This window comes from Pavona decussata, unplaced genomic scaffold (genome assembly GCF_977016875.1).
Source record: "Pavona decussata unplaced genomic scaffold, jaPavDecu1.1 SCAFFOLD_244, whole genome shotgun sequence".
NCBI classification, from domain to species: Eukaryota; Metazoa; Cnidaria; class Anthozoa; order Scleractinia; family Agariciidae; genus Pavona; species Pavona decussata.
Window position 1 is genome coordinate 2,312,685 of NW_028145649.1, and position 15,948 is coordinate 2,328,632.

General features: G+C 41.5%; 1 protein-coding gene across 1 annotated transcript in view; it reads left to right on the forward strand.

Annotated features, from left to right (window-relative positions):
- The window catches only part of LOC146457408 (gamma-tubulin complex component 6-like), a 36,635-nt gene extending 21,456 nt beyond the window's left edge, over nt 1–15,179 (forward strand). The window contains exons 15-31 of the mRNA XM_085091967.1: nt 397–536; nt 1,146–1,295; nt 1,911–1,992; nt 2,226–2,314; nt 3,134–3,249; nt 4,032–5,590; nt 6,035–6,133; nt 6,450–6,509; nt 7,982–8,069; nt 8,665–8,806; nt 9,332–9,491; nt 10,516–10,610; nt 10,830–10,905; nt 11,813–11,867; nt 12,829–12,925; nt 13,699–13,960; nt 14,645–15,179. Coding sequence (XP_084948093.1) covers nt 397–536; nt 1,146–1,295; nt 1,911–1,992; nt 2,226–2,314; nt 3,134–3,249; nt 4,032–5,590; nt 6,035–6,133; nt 6,450–6,509; nt 7,982–8,069; nt 8,665–8,806; nt 9,332–9,491; nt 10,516–10,610; nt 10,830–10,905; nt 11,813–11,867; nt 12,829–12,925; nt 13,699–13,960; nt 14,645–14,739 — 3,365 coding nt within the window. The 3' untranslated portion in view covers nt 14,740–15,179. The remainder of the gene's footprint in view (nt 1–396; nt 537–1,145; nt 1,296–1,910; nt 1,993–2,225; nt 2,315–3,133; nt 3,250–4,031; nt 5,591–6,034; nt 6,134–6,449; nt 6,510–7,981; nt 8,070–8,664; nt 8,807–9,331; nt 9,492–10,515; nt 10,611–10,829; nt 10,906–11,812; nt 11,868–12,828; nt 12,926–13,698; nt 13,961–14,644) is intronic.
- The last annotated feature ends 769 nt before the right edge of the window (nt 15,180–15,948 follow it).

Consider the following 15,948-nt stretch of genomic DNA (forward strand, 5'->3'; position numbering starts at 1 on the left):
CGGTGAAGAACTGCGATTTGCAAATCACATTAAATTAATAGGTTTTTCTTTCAGTTATGGCGTTGATATAGCAAACACAAGAAGAGTGTTTCATCCGATTGCTAAACACCGACAAGTGGGTGGAGAAAACGAAAAAAACAACTTCGAGGATGAGAATGAGTTTTGAGAAGTTGCTTTATTGATTATCGGATCACCTTAACTTGGGCGATCCCACCCCACCCTTTGGAATAATTTATTTTTCGCATACCCCCCTCCCCACAAGGCCTACCAGCCCAACACCACCCCCCACCTGATAACAAGAGAACACTCCCTTACTATAATTCCAGAGGCCCATTCTTCTGGCATAATAACAACTGTAAAGTTTATTGTTGCACTTTACTTTTATGTACTTTGCAGACAAGCATTTTTGGACTCATGGCTTTGTTATGGCTGGCCGTGACAAGCTTGACTGTGTTCCATTATTTCTGGGCGAACTAGCAGATGATATATTTGTTTGTGGAAAGACAATCAACTTACTAAAGCTTTGCTGTCCGGAGGTATGGTCTATCAACGCCAGATCATGTGAAATTTTGTTGCCCTTTCGTGTATTTTCAAATTAAGTAAAAGTGATTCCAAAAGTCGTTCTTGGGCCAGTCAGGTCATTAGAGCATACGTTAGGAGCTTAAATTCTGTTTCCTTAGCATAAAGCTTCTAACTTACTGTTTATAGTACAGGGGTAAGTAAAGAAAAATAAAGTAATTTATTAAATGTCAATTACATGGGGAGTGCTTGCGCAATATCCCGAATTAAAATTTGGAAAGGTTGATTTTTGAGGAGAGGGGAAAACCGGAGTACCCGGAGAAAAACCTTCCGGAGCAAGGACAAGAACCAACAACAAACTCGACCCACATGTAACGAGTCCGGGAGGCGAACCCGCGCCCCATTGGTGGGAGGCTAGTGCTCTCACCCTCTGACCACTAAAAGTCCCTTCTTTATTAGCAAGCGACACGCGCGGACACACGCGAAAAGTGGCTCCCGCGAGGAGACGCGACGCGACCCCCGCGAAAAAGAGATGTTAATTTGAAATGCTATTAGAGCCAAGTGCTTGCAGTATGGTCACTGTATCTAACAAAGAGTGTATCATCTCATTCTTGATTATCCTGCAGCATTTCTTGTGTGATCCTGGTGTTCCGCTTCCCAGGATGGAAGTGACGTTTTCCATGCGGCGTCTGAGTAAAATTGAAGACGAGTGCAAACAGTATATGGCTACAATACAAAAAATGCACAACCAGCTGCAAGAACAGAGGGAAAGCGAGGTAGGGTTCTACAGGTCGGCACATGTTTTGCGCTATTGACCTCTTACCTTATAGGAGAAAAAACACTTCAAACTTGTCAAGTTACAAATCAGTCAACAAGGCTGTTGCCGAAGAGAAATTTTAGGGAGACCACAAGGACAAAAGCCAAGAATTTAGGAGCCCAACATGTGAAGTGTTAGGTCTTGCTGCAAAAAAATTATCTGCGCACAAGAAAACGCTCTGGGCTTCAGGTTCCAGTAAGGCAGCCAAACCCTTGGAGACAATTCGTGATCCTGACCTAATAAACAATAAAACTACATGTATTAGAAACCAGAACAAAAAACCACTTCAAACTTTCATGTGCTTTTACTGTCTTTCTTTCTTTTTGGTTTGGTTTATTTTTAGTTTGTTAACAAATAGTGGATTTTATTGTTATTTTTTTCTTTTTTTTTACACTTAACCACAAACTCAGGAGTTGGAGAAGATATAAAAAGAGCGGCTTACCAACATTGCTTTCCAGGGTTTTTTATACTGCATCAGGAAATTCTTATTTGTTTCTTCTTGTCGCTGCTCATATTCGCTTTAACTGTCATTAATTTCATATAACATTCGTATAATACTCATCTGCTTTAACAGAGAAAAGCTATTGAGGACGAAAAGCAACGAGCAATACTCGAAGAACGAGAAAGAACGGAAAAAGCTTTGCTGGAGATAACAGGTAGGCTCGAGAACTGAAATAGAGAATAGTTTTCAACATCCATGTGCCCGATAGCCTGTGTATCAGGGCTTCCGCCCCTCCCCCTCCCCCTCCGAAAAAGCCTGGTACTCTTGCATAGTGCCCAACGAAAGTTTTAAATAATTTCTAACTATGCTTGGGTATTCTTTGGCGAGTTCTGGTTTGTTCAGGGTATTGTAAATCATTTATTCTTCAACACTTTTGTATTCAAACAGAACTTATACAGAAAGCTAAGGATGCGGTCGATTTGAAAAAGCGTGAAGACTTTCAGATATTAAAGGAACAGATGGAAGAGGCCTTTAAGGTAAGATTAGCCTCTATAGTTTTGGTTTTCTGACACTTACATATGTACATCCAAAAGTTGTTCAACTGTTAAGGAACCTGTATAGCCTTAGGGAACCGAATCCAAATGGAATTTAGAAAACAACTTCACACGAACTGGTAATCCTCTTGTTCCATGTCGAAATTGATGTATTATTGTTCATTGAAGAAGATCGTAGACTTGGATAATAACCCTACTTAGAAATAAGGGTGAGTTATAAGATGTTGCGTTTAGGAATGGAACCTAAGCAATAAGCATCCTTAGCACTGCGCCATGTCTTCCCATTAGGGCTTATACGAGTTTCAGTCTAATTAAACATTTGTAGGAATTTACAGGAGTTCAAACTGTTTTCATTTTTAAACCCTTGAGGCCCCACAGGCGACATCCAAATTGTCCGTACCGATCTTTTGATTTTTCCTCTTTTCATTTTAGTTGGGAAAACTTGACTATATTTGGTGAATTTGATCAAGAAATTTTTTCCTTGGTTATCGTTGTTTAAATTTGTGACCCTTTTTCATAAATACATATTGATCTTGGGAAGACAAATTTGTTGCTGGTTATTCTTGGGAAAATGACTGCTACCCAGGATGTGGAAATCCACCCGTAGTCAAGGTTATACTTTTGCTACTAAGCACGCAGGTCTTGTTTTGCTGATCCAAGATGGCCGCCGTTTGGAACTTATGACGTCATTACCACGTAATATAACTTAAATTGCGGCATACACCACTGTCACTGGCTCAACTCTTTGTATTATTTTTTTTATTCAATATTTATTACCGCTATCCTTTCATGTGTCTTAAGCACAAAGCTTTGGCGAGAAAGGAAGAACAAGAAGCTGATGCGAAATATCTGAAAGAAGCAGAAAGGAGGGAGGTCACCACAGCCTCAGTCGAAGATGAGCTGAAAAACAAGGCGAGGTACTCCGAGCAGTAATCTTCCGTTTTCTTTAAATTCTTGAGTGTTAAGAAGCGATCCAAATTGGCGCTTTTGTCCCTGGGTATAAGTGGATAGGTTTAAAGTTGCAGTTGGCGTGGTTGTATACAGCTGTTTCGACAAAGGTAGTCCAAAAAAGCGTAAAAGCATACGCGACAATGTCGAAAGGTAGTAATAAATAATAATGAACCTTAATAAAAGCCCAGAATCCATATTACCCGCCATCTCAAGACTTCGCTGTACGGTCATGGCATTATGGATTCTGAGCTTTTATTGAAATTTATTGGGCATTTCCCAGACTATTTTTCGGCATTGTCGCGTACTCTTTTACGCTTTTTTTTTTGGACAACCTTTGTCGAAACAGCTGCAAATGACATAAGGAAGTTCATAGGTTCAACTCCTGTTGGGAGCGCTCGTATTTTATTTTCCGAGTATGGCTAGGTTACTGACTGAAAAATACACCCATCTTTTTATTCATTAGCCTGAAAACTTAACATCATATTCCTTTCATATATACCACTCATCGACATTCGAATCCTAGTAGCTAGTATAAACGACGTTTGCTTCTTGCCCCGCGAGTTTCCTGTAGCTCAGTTGTAGAGCTCAGTTAACAGCTTTAAGAATCCCAGTTGCTAAGGAGCGTATCAATTGGCTATCTTCAAATTATGGAGGAGTTGAATTTGGGATATACGAAGTTAGATCCAGCTGGCAGTCTCCGTGTCCCTGCTTTAAGTGAAACCTTGTTGATGTTAAATTGTCTTTTCAGGGAAGATCTGATCAAGTACTACGAAGAACTCAGCCGAGAAGTGGAATACAGAGAGTTCCGTGCACAGTGGCACATCCGGCGCAGACAGCTGGACACAGCTAGAGCCCAGTTTCTGGCCCAAGAGCAGGCGCGGTTGGATGTCTTAAAAGAGCAAATGACCCAAGCATCTGATGCCCAGACCCCCGCTGAAACCGCGGAATCGAGTGTTGCGCAGCCTGGGAACAAAGTTAACGAAAAGTCTGCAGCTGATTCTGAAAGAGAAAGAACAACAACTCCGATCTCAGTTCCAAGCCTGAGTCTTGTATCGCTTATCGCTAGTGGCGTGCGCACGGACGCTTTGTTGCGGTCCGAACAGCAAATGAACAGTGCTGAAACAAATACTGCTACAGTCGATACTGTCGAGTCTGAAGAAAGCAATACTGGCGCCTTGAAAAGGAAAACTTGGGATGGTCCGAACGACAGCGCTGCTCAGCTTGAAAAACTTAAGGAAGAGGGTACAGGAAGGAAAACATGGGAGACCCCAGATGGTGAAATAAAGATCGCTTCTTCGCTTCCAAAATCACATCCTTCAGACTCCTCAATACAGTTTTCATTATACGGTGAAAAACGAAGAAGCAAGGAGGAGATACGGACGTCAGATTCTAGCTTACATGACGGTACTCTCATAACAAGCACGCCTCACGTCGCTGATTCTTCTTTACAAAACATTCTTTACCCCAGCGCACCCTCGGTGGAAACACCAGGCCAGGATGCTCAGGCCTCAAGCATTGTAACCGAACCTTCGGGTTCGGACGCTGGAGTCCTGGTGATGGGTCACCCCTCGGACTCTTCAGCGCAACAGATTTTATATAAAGGCAGCGACGCACCAGGGTCCAGTGTACTTAGGACTCCATCCACGCAAATGCACCCTTCCGATTCCTCTGCACAGCATCTCTTATACCATGGCAGTGCTGTGGAAGAAGCTAACTTTGAAACTATTACTTCAGAACATGGGCACCCGAGTGACTCATCCGTGAACACTCTCTTGTACCCTAACACGGAGGACACGCCCTTCCCCCATAGTCATCGTCTTTCTCCACACGGTCATCCTTCTGACTCTCAAATCTCTCTTTCTGAAGACAGTAGCAAAGCGCAGCTTTTGCATCACAGTTCAAGGTCAACATGGCAGCATCCCTCAGATGCGTCCGTGCAGAAACTTCTTGGTGATATCACAATTTTGGGAGAGAGTCAGCAAACCACTCGTGGGGCCCCTCCCCCTAGCGTGGCTCAAGATATCCTCTACCCTAGCATGGATAAGGAAACAGCGTCTTCTCTCTCGCACACTCGTGGCACCCCACCCCACAGCGTAGCCCAGGACATTTTGTACCCAGGAGGGGAGGGTTCCGGACAAATACATGGACCAGTTCACACTCGCGGGGCTGCTCCCTCGAGTGTTATACAAGACATCATGTACCCAAGTGGAGAGGGGACAGGGGGAGGGGAGACAAGGTTGTCAACACGCGGACATGAGCCTGAAGTGAAGATTACAAAGATTATGTATTACGTCAAAGAAACTGAAGGTAAGCTTTACACAGATGAATATGTATTAAGAAATTGTAGGAGTCCGTGTTTTCTCGTTGCACCTTCCATGAACATGAATAAAAGTTGATTACCTCTGTGTTTTGCTCCGATCTTTCTGGAAGTGGTGGCCACTTTGAATAGTTTAGACGCAGTTGTCTTTGCCGAGGATTGGGACCAATTGTAAATTTCGGCGTTCTTCGGAGCTTTCCGACCACACGTCGAAGAGAATCGGTTCTATTCGTCGCGATAGTCTCAACACGTGTGTTGGGGGTGGAGAGTGGTTGGTAACAATGCAGTATATTATTTTCAACCGCACTTTATTGGCCTTTTTTTTTTATTATTATTATTATTCAGAAATCGTTAATCGACCCATTTGAAGCTTCCTTGTTGGCCACCCAAATGTACAATCCGTTTCGTCTGATCTTACTCCTTTACCTTTTCAGGTGAAGCAGAATTGGAGCCGCAATCGAAGCAGTTAGAGTTTGAGGATGTTTGGATGGCTTCTCAGGTGGAACCGCTTCAGGACAACTTTGATTTGTTGGGTGAGGTTACATCGTAAAAGGGACCAGTTCTAAGAAGTCATTATATTAGAAAATGCTCAGCATATGAGAAAAGTGCTTTTTATTCATTTGATTTGTTACACTCCTTTGATGCATAATCAGGGGTTTCATTAAGGGCCAGCACCGGGCAAATTGACCGTCTGTATTTTTTTCCCCCATAAATGAAGATATCCAAGTGCGAGAAGAAAAGAGAACAGGATTGCTCGACCTAACCGTCATTCCGGTTACATATACTCAACAGTTCGATGAGCTTGAAATGTAAACATTACTTTATTACCTGAAATGTCATTATTTTCAGACGAGAATCCGCCATCGAATCTGCTTCAAGGTGCTTTAGGAACCTTCCCATCTCTGCAAGGTAAATAAGAATGTGATCACACCAACCTATTAGAGGTTAAACCAGCTTGATCACAGGATACCCAACAATTTGTAAAGTAGGAACTTATTAGAGAACCACTCACTGGTAATGATGAAAATTGGTGTTTCACATGGTCTTTGCAAAGACCTCGTACAGAGTCTTGAATTATTGAAAACGCATGCAAGTGACAAGCGGAAAAGCTTGGTGGGGGCGAACTGGGGAGAACCCTGACTGCAGATCTCCCCTGGTCTGGTTCACTCACACGAGGTTTTTGGTCCTTCGCTTCTTAATCTTTTTCGACTGCGAAGAAAGGGACTCGATGTAGTCCAGATGAACTATGATCTCATCGGAAGAAGAGGGTACGTTAAAGGGGTAGTATCACTTTTTTTTAGTTTCACTATGAATAGTCAAAAAACATATTTGTTTCAATGGAATCGTTAAAATAATGGTTTAGTTTTGTTAACAGTAAACCTACTAGAACACAGAAACTACTATTCATTATGTTTGGCTGCGGATGGCTAGGATGGAAGTGGATTGCAACTTTCAAGTTCTTCCGGTGTATTTTAGAGAAGGGGCTAAAAAATTTATTGTGGTTTGTTCTTCCTAGGAGAAAAACCTTCATATTTTCTTCCCGGTGTTATAAGTAATATATCAAACACCAGAAGGTGTGTTTCATCAGATATCCAAACACTGGGAAGTACTTTGAAAAAACGAGGCGCAGCCGAGTTTTTTTAAACGACTTCGAGGTGTTTGGATATCTGATGAAACACACTTTCGAGTGTTTGATATGGCTTCTCAAATGATCAATAATTCTTGGAGAAATTCAAGGCTAAAGTTGGCAAAATTTTATGGTAATTAGGACCACATATCCAAACCACGGTCACGGTAGTAATTTTCTTTGGTTTCCCTTGATGAATTATTTATGAGTTTGAGAAGAGCAATTTCATGTTACAAAGGTTCTTTGTCAAATATTTGAGCCGTTTTTGACCAAAATACAACAAAATCGCCGTGATAGTGCCCCTTTTAAGGGGTAGCATCACGCGAATTTCATGTCATTTTAAAATTTAAAAAAAAGTTTGTCTGTATACAGAAACAATAAAATAATTGTCTAGTTTTGTTATAAGTTATCACCCCAGTGCAATAAAACAGCCGATAAGTGCCTCTGGCCAGAGACAGAGTAGATCGGAATGGATTGAAACTTGAAGAGTATTAGGCTAACGTTTTTCTAGTTCTCGCATTTTTGTTTCCAAAATGCGCTAGAGCAGATCAGGGGTTGGTCCTTTCAAGAATTGAGTTGATTTCTTTCCTCTCGTTGCTCTAGAATTATTTTGTAGCTACATAAGGTCTTATCTTACCATTTTGTAACAAAACAAGTCAAAAACCCCATGAAATGTCTGGTTTCACTTTTACTTTCACGTTATAGCAGTTGGAGAAACGCCAAATGAAATATTAGGCTGCATTCTTCCCAACAGGCTCTGATGACGAGGATACAGACGCGGCACAGCTGATGTCACTTCCGGTATTACTTCAGAGATCTGTTATGGCCCCTGTTCTTGCCCAGTGAGTTTTTTAAATATATTCTAATAACAGAGTGATTTTTCAGGCCGCGTACTTAAAACTAGACCAGGTACAAAGCTTACAAAACAGTGCTTTTACGTTTGAGGGCACTTTGCCACTTTCAGGATTTATTAACAAATGTCGAAATTTACCATTACAATCGCAAGACCTCTCTCCCTTTTCAATTTGAGTCGTTACGTTACGCACAGTAGCATTTGTCTGGTCTCCCTAGTCGGCGAATCTGTGATATTCACTAAAATCTTCTGCATGCAATTTTGATTGCTCTCGCCATATTAAATAGGGTATGGGAATTTTACCCCCCCCCCCCCCCACCCCTCACGCCCCTTGATCAACGCCCTAATCCCCCCGTACAACCCTCCCTGATTTTCAACACCCTACCTCCTTCTTTGACCACCCCCTATTATCACCCTTTAATCCCCCGCCCCTTTACTTAATCTCGTCTCCCCTTATCAGGGTCTCTCCTTTCTCCTTTCCAATCCATTCGCTCCCGTTTATGATGGTTGGACAAGAAGGTCATTTGACTTCACAGTTGTGCGCAATGAGTTCTGAAAATGTATTTGATTTCTTTGCACTGCAGAGTATCCTTGGTAAATTCAGCAATCGTGGCGTACTTTATGGACGATCAACACATCAACAAGCACTTCGATTTGTTCAAGAAATTGCTGTTCATGGAAGACGGCGAGTTTTCACTCTCACTCTCTAACCAGCTGTTTGAGAAGGTACCTGTGAACCGCACGGTTCATTCCAGAAATTATCTCTTGAGGGTTACCTTCCCTTTATAGAATTTAAGGGATCTTTTTTTTTTTTCACAGATTGAGAAAGTGGCCTAAGATATTTCAGCTTGTAATACGGAACATAAGAATTAACTGATTAACTGATGTTGTCAAATTAAAGCCACTTTAAGTGTTAAGTACATAGCAGAGAATACCGTCTATCTTTCGACATGCTAGGAATCAGCTTAAAGACCGTTTTAACTGTTAAACCAGAATATTTTCCAGTTATTGGCAAAGGAACGACAAATTAACGACAACTGTTGAATTAAAATGGCTGATAAATGTGTTAACCTGTTAACTTTGCATAACTCTCGGAAAATTTTGAACTATTTGCCGCTTTCGATCGGCGTCCGTTTGGTGATGGTGTGCGCCATCACCAGGGCTGGCTGTAACTGGACTACAAGGTTGTAATTTGTAAAACATTTAGTATCGAACAGAGCCAATGGCTTTGATTTTCGTCTTGTCTTATAGCTTGCCTCAGGGGTAACCCCACGGGAGATGTGTTCTGCTACAGTTTTGAATGGCATTGTGGGAAAGGCTCTTCAGTTGTCCGTGTACTCCGACATCATCGAGCATACGCAAAACCTCGCCTTTGCTCTCAGAACGCTACCAGATATCTTCAAACCCAACGGTAAGTCGACGGAAACTATATTGCGTTCATATACTGCACCTTTCAATACAGACTCTGAACTTCAAACGCAACAAACGATTTGCGTGTTTTACTGCTGTCAATGATAAATACGGCGATAACCGGCTGAACGCAAAAATACAGAAACCGACAAAGTGGATCAAAATCCGCCAATCACAGCGTACGAATGTGACCCTTTGACCCCGCTGCGGTGATTGACTGCAGTGAAAAGCATAACGGTTGGTTGATTCTTGACCTTCAGAGTCCACATGTTATTGAAAGGCGCAGGAAAGGTTTTTGAACCAGCTGAATGATATAGTAAAGTAGTAAATTCGTTTGCTGAAAACCAACAGGACTTTCTTTCCTGGATATGTTTTTATTTTTGTTGACGTTAGTTGTTTAAAACTTGTCCTCGGAGACCCAAGGGCAGTTATTGGGAACGAAGAAAAGTCGAAAGGCCGGCGGGAAATAATGCGTACTTTTCTACTTTTCTTCGTCGCATTACTTCCCGCCCGCTGCGACTTTTTTCCTCGTCCCTACTATCTGCTCTTTTGTTTTCGAGGATGTTTAAACCTTGGATGACTATAGAAAGTTTTGCCCCAGAAATACTCATCACTCAGTCCTTTTTTCTTCCTTTTATTTTTATTTTATTTTATTTTTTGGTTGCTGCGGGAGCAACTCGTGGGTGATTATGGTGGTAATTACGGCAATGAAAAGGGTGCACATGAATGTTGTGTCGCTAGCACTAACGACACAAATGATGGATCAGAGTATTAACTCTGCAGTCTATGTTAAAGTGCTAAAGTGAACCCATGAATTTCCCAATGAGTGTTGGCCCTAGTAAAGAAATGGGAGATAGCACGAGGCAAAGAAAAAATCTCCGACCTCGGTGGGAATCGAACCCCCGACCTCCGCATTTGATCTCTGATCCATCATTTGTGTCCTTAGTGCTAGTGGCTCAACATTATCCTTCTGTTATTCTTCGGTTATCTCTTACATTCTTTTCCTCATATTTATTCCTCTCCAGAAATGGGAACGTTGGACTTCCTAGAATTGCGATACAGAGTAGAATGGCCCGTCAACATTGTCATCACTGAAAAGTCAGTCGTCAGATACAATAAGGTAAGTTCTTCATGGGAGGTCTGAGTTGTACTCATAGAGTGTCCCGAGGGGGAGGTGGGAGGGGTTACTAACTACGTCATATACACTATAACGGTATGTCATTGCCGCTGAATAATGTTACGGGTCTGTTTTGGGGTTCCAGTTTTACTATTTTTCTCAGTGGTGTTAGCTGATTTTGCCAGAGCCTTAATGAGCGGTGTTATTTGTTATTTTTTACAGATTTTTTCATTTATGTTGCGGCTAAAACGTCTTTCGTGGGTCTTGCGGGATATTTGGTTTCACTTGAAGCATATTGGTGAGATATCAAGTTCAATTGCTGTTTTATTTATTTATCTATTTTGTTTTTGTTGTGCCTTAAATGTCCGTCAAGGCGCTTAGTCACTGCCTGCTTTTGTCTTTGTCGGTTGAAGGTGTCGTCACGCCCCTTTGACCCTTTAAAAGGGGCTGTATTACGGGGATTTTGTTGGATGTTGTTCAAAACTGCCCAGATATTTGTTTAAACGTGACATTGCTCTAAGAACTCGGGGAGGAAAATATTACCTGGTTTCCCCCAAGGAAGAATGAAGTATAATCAGTTTTTAGCGACTTCTCTAAAATAAATAAATTGGCCACGTTGGAATTCATTTCCTCTTAGCCACCTGCATTGAAAGATAATACCATACGGTTAACAAAACTAAGATCACTGTTTTAACTTTTCCATTGACACAACTATGATTTTTGCGGTGTCCCATTCCCTTGTTAACGCAAACGCTCAGTGCGAATTTCATGGGTCTTTTCGAGCACTTTTTTAAACATACACTACAGGGTTAATGCTCTGATTCGTTATTTGTGTCCTTACTGTTTGCGGCTCAACATTCATTTGTGCTGTTCACATTCGCATTGGCGCAATTACCAACAGTAGCACCCACGACTTGCTCCCCCCGTCTGACCTTGTAGCTCAGTCGGTAGAGTCGCCGATGATCAGATCCGGAGGTCGTGGGTTCGATTTCCGCCGAGGTGAAAGGAAATTCAAGTGCTCCTATTGGAAGTCGAACCTAAAATCTTCCGATAACTAGTTGGGATGCTCTACCACTGAGCTTCAGAAGACTTGTGGGAGCTAAGGCAAGTAACTTCAAGTTTCTTTCAACTACGAAAACAAGAATGATAGTTTGCGATTTCTCTTGCCAGCTAACAAATACTGACAAGGATATTTATCATTGTAGCATGTTCCCGAAACGCGGCCATGTCGCCACAACTTCGCCAGCTGCAGCTGTTCAGGTACACATTAAAACCTTGCGCTATTTAGCTAAACACTGGATTAAAACGCACTGCAGTTGTCTAACTGTGGTAGCAAAGAACGCCAGGGTATCATCCACAGACTCTTAAATTACAAGTTTGTTGCACGGCACAATGAACTGTGCGACAACGCTTTTATTTGAATGGCCACACTTCAGTATTTCGTCCACATACCGTCGAACAGCGTAATAAACAGCGCCACAGAAAAGTGCTGCTCAGTGGCTTTTATTTGAATGTTGAGACTGTAGGATTTATACATCCACAAAATAGGTTTGGTTAGAGTCGCCTTGTAAAACATAATAAACAGTACCACAGGAAAGTGCTGATCAGTAGGTTTCATTTGAATACGGTACCATAATACTTAGCTGTTGTACACAGACGCGAAAGTTACAGAGCATAATTAGCGCTGCGTGAAAGTACTGTAGTCAGCGGAAATTGACAACATGAGCTACAGGGAGATTTTAAGGACGGTGCGTACTAATACCGAAGTATTTTTGTGCGGCTTATGACTATGCGGGAAAAACAGATCTTAGCAAGGCCTCTTGGAATCCAAAAAGAAAATTTGGGGTAACCACGCATTTTTCAGAGATAATTAAGCAATAATATCTCTAAAAAGCGCCAAAATATAAAGCAATGTATGGGATTTTTTCCTAAATTCAAGCTTAATTATCTCTGAAAAATGCATGGTTACCCCTAATTTTCTTTTGAGATACCAAAAGCATTTGCTAAGTTCTGCTTTCTCCGTATAGTTTTAAACTGCGCAAAATTATCCCTGTATTAGTAGGCAGCACCCATAGGAAACCCGAGTATCTCGAGATGCGCAGAACGTATGCGCAGTAACAATAGTAGGCACCGTCCTTAAGAACGTTCAAAAACATTCTTCATGATCAAGTTCTTCCTTTTTAACCTGAAGTTTTCTACCTTGCAATTGTTTATTCTCTAGACACGAGATACAGCACTTCGTAAATAACCTTGAGGGATACCTGTCAAACCAGATTCTCAACGTCACGTGGTCAGAATTTCAGGAAGGACTGCTCAATGTATGTGAACCTAAAACGAGGTTTCAATTTTTCCGGGGCCGAATTACTCAGTTTTTCCAAGTCGGGATCGATTTAACTAACTCAGACTCGTACCTTCAGACTTGGTTGCCATACTGAGGTACAACGAGCTATATATGTTGAGGCACTTTGGAATCTTTCTATCTACGACGAACATTGAGAAGCGAAGCCGCTTCATCTGCGGTACATCAGTAGAAGATTGAAGGAACTCGAAACATGCTTCGTGAACAGTTTCTCTAAAACAGAAACGTGAAAAAAAAAATTGATGACCGATCTTGTTCGCGTCTTTTTCGGCTAGCAGCAGCCATTTTGAATAGTTTAGGCGTTCGTCCTTTGCGAGGAAAAAGATCGAGTTTCCTTCGGAAACCGTTCGGAACCTTTTTTTTTATTATTATTATTTTCAGCTGTTGATTGGAAAGCTACGAGGAATTCCAACCTTGACAACTCGGTCCCATTCCTCGCGGCAGACGACCGAGCCTAAATTATTGAAAATGGCCACCGCTTGTGGAAAAGCCACGAACGGCAACAAAGGTATTCAAACTCTTCTTCACGTTTTTTTATGAAAGACGTCAGAACCGACCTGTGTAAATCTATTGATACAAGAACAGTACTTTCTGTTTGTTAAATGTTGTTTAGAGAAAACGGGGTTAATGTAAGGTGGAGAATGAGAAATTGTCTCAACTGTTTTTCATTCCCCTAGGCCCTGACGGATCTTTTGTCATAACTTTGGTTTTCACGTTTTTGTGTTGTTTTAGGTGAGAAGCTTGGACGATTTACACAATCAACACGCCGAGTATTTAAGAAAAGCCATCTTCCGCTCACTTCTCAGCCGCAAAGCCGCTCCTGTTATGACCATCATCTCTGATCTGGGCACACTCATACTCAAACTACGCACGCAGCTTTTGGCATCTCCATGGCAACAAGACCCTGGCACGGGGCACGTGACTCATCCCGCGTTTGACGTCATGTGCAACACTCACAAGGCTTTCAAAGAGTATTCGGGCTTTCTTTTCACAGGTAAAATTCCTTTCACTCTTAAAGACAGTGTTTAAGTTGATGCGTTTGCAAGGTATGGAAAAAGCACTTGAAATAGTTAAGTAAACGTGGTTTTGAAGAACCTTTTGAAAAATCCTTGGAATTCTTGCGGAAAAAAAAAGTTAAGGACCAGTTCTTCTACGGGGACGTAGTTTTGTATTCGTGAAAAATAGCACCAGAAGACTGTAAAATACTTCCTGTTGATTTGGCTTGCCAACGGACGATTTTGAAACAGTTGTGTGGTTTGTGTTTGCAAGAAAATTGTTTTGTCTTGTTATGTTTTTGGGTGTTTTGTTGTTGTTGTCTATGGAAATACTATATATGGTCATGGATTTATAATTCTCAAACTCATTAATGATTCATCAAGCCAAAACAAAGCAAATCACTACCGTGAAGGAGGTGTAGAAATGTGATCTTAATTATCATAAAATTTTGTGAACTTTTGCTTCAAATTTCTCCAAGAATTATCAATAGTTTGAGAAGCTATATCAAACACCGGAAAAGAGTGTTTCCTCGTATTTCCAAACACCTCGAAGTTGGTTAAAAAAAACTCGGCTGCGCCTCGTTTTTCCAACCTACTTCTCGGTGTTGGGAAATCGGAGGAAACACTCTTCCTCGTGTTTGATCTATTACATCACGTAATGGATCTTTTCTTCTTGTTGACAGTGGTCAGCAAGCTTGTTCATCGAGGATATCAGTCTCATTTAGCTGACTTTCTGCTCAGAATCAACTTCAACGACTTCTTCAATGTGGGGCAATGAAATTGTCACTTGAACTCGCTTGTAACTAAACCTACGAACAAAGACTCGTCAAGCCAAGTTTTGTCAAGTTTTGAAACGATGTCACTTGACATCATGTGGAGACTTCGCAGTTAGCATGAATTTTGGTTGCTCATAGTATACTGCTGACAAATTAAACGAGGGCTCAGTCTTGTGGCCTTGTCACGTGGCATTATTTCGTATGGATCCTGGGCGTACTACTTACACAACTCAACAAGGGATGTAAGGGATCATTCCCACGTGACTTCGCTGTACAGACAAGCGAAATGATGTTCAGACTAGCTTGGTTTCACTAAACTGTTATCAAACTGAAATTGGTCTCAGGATTGTGAAACGTTCATTAAGTAAACGCTTTAATTTAAATGTCTTTTTGAAGACTTCAGTTTGTCTAAGATGTAGTAATAAAACAGTCACAAACAGTAGTATAATGTTTGCAGTTGACCTTCGTTGAAACAATCACTTCTCTTCGAAGGTCCCTTTTCTACATAATTACACAGGGTCCATAAAGGGCGGGGAGGGGGGGGAGTGATCGGGGTGGGATTTTGGGGAAGGTTGTTCTTTTGAACCTGGTGCCCCATGGTGACTCCACCTATGTAGGGCCTTGGAGTAAAGCCATGGAACCCGAGAGCCTGGTATAAAATCATTGTGTCTGGATTTACTAACCTTCTCCGCAGTCACGTCATGCATTCCTCCCCACGTGGGCAGGAGTGCGTGACGTGACTTGCCACAGAACGTCTGCGTAGTGCGTTGCAGGCTCTGATTTATAATAATAATAATAATAATAATAATAATAATAATAATAATAATAATAATAATAATAATAACAATAATAATAATAACAATAATAATAATAACAATAATATTTATCCAGGGAGCCCACTAGCCTTGGCGGTTTTCAGTTGGGCGTCTGGAAGACGTACCGTATGTATTGGAATGACATCCATTTTGCACCGTTGCGTTAATATTCTTTGTCATCTTGTTGTTTAGCCTCGGTTACGTGAGTGGAGCATCTTAGTTTTTACATGACTGATTTCATTCCGGGAGCCTTGGGCGAAACGAACGCTGCTGAATATACTGTCCGATAACGATTAAAAACAAAACTCTCAATTTTAGGAAAGTTAAACATTTTGCGGTTTGTTGGGCTAATCTGTGGTTACTGCGACTGAAAAAAATTCTGGAATTTTGCGTCGT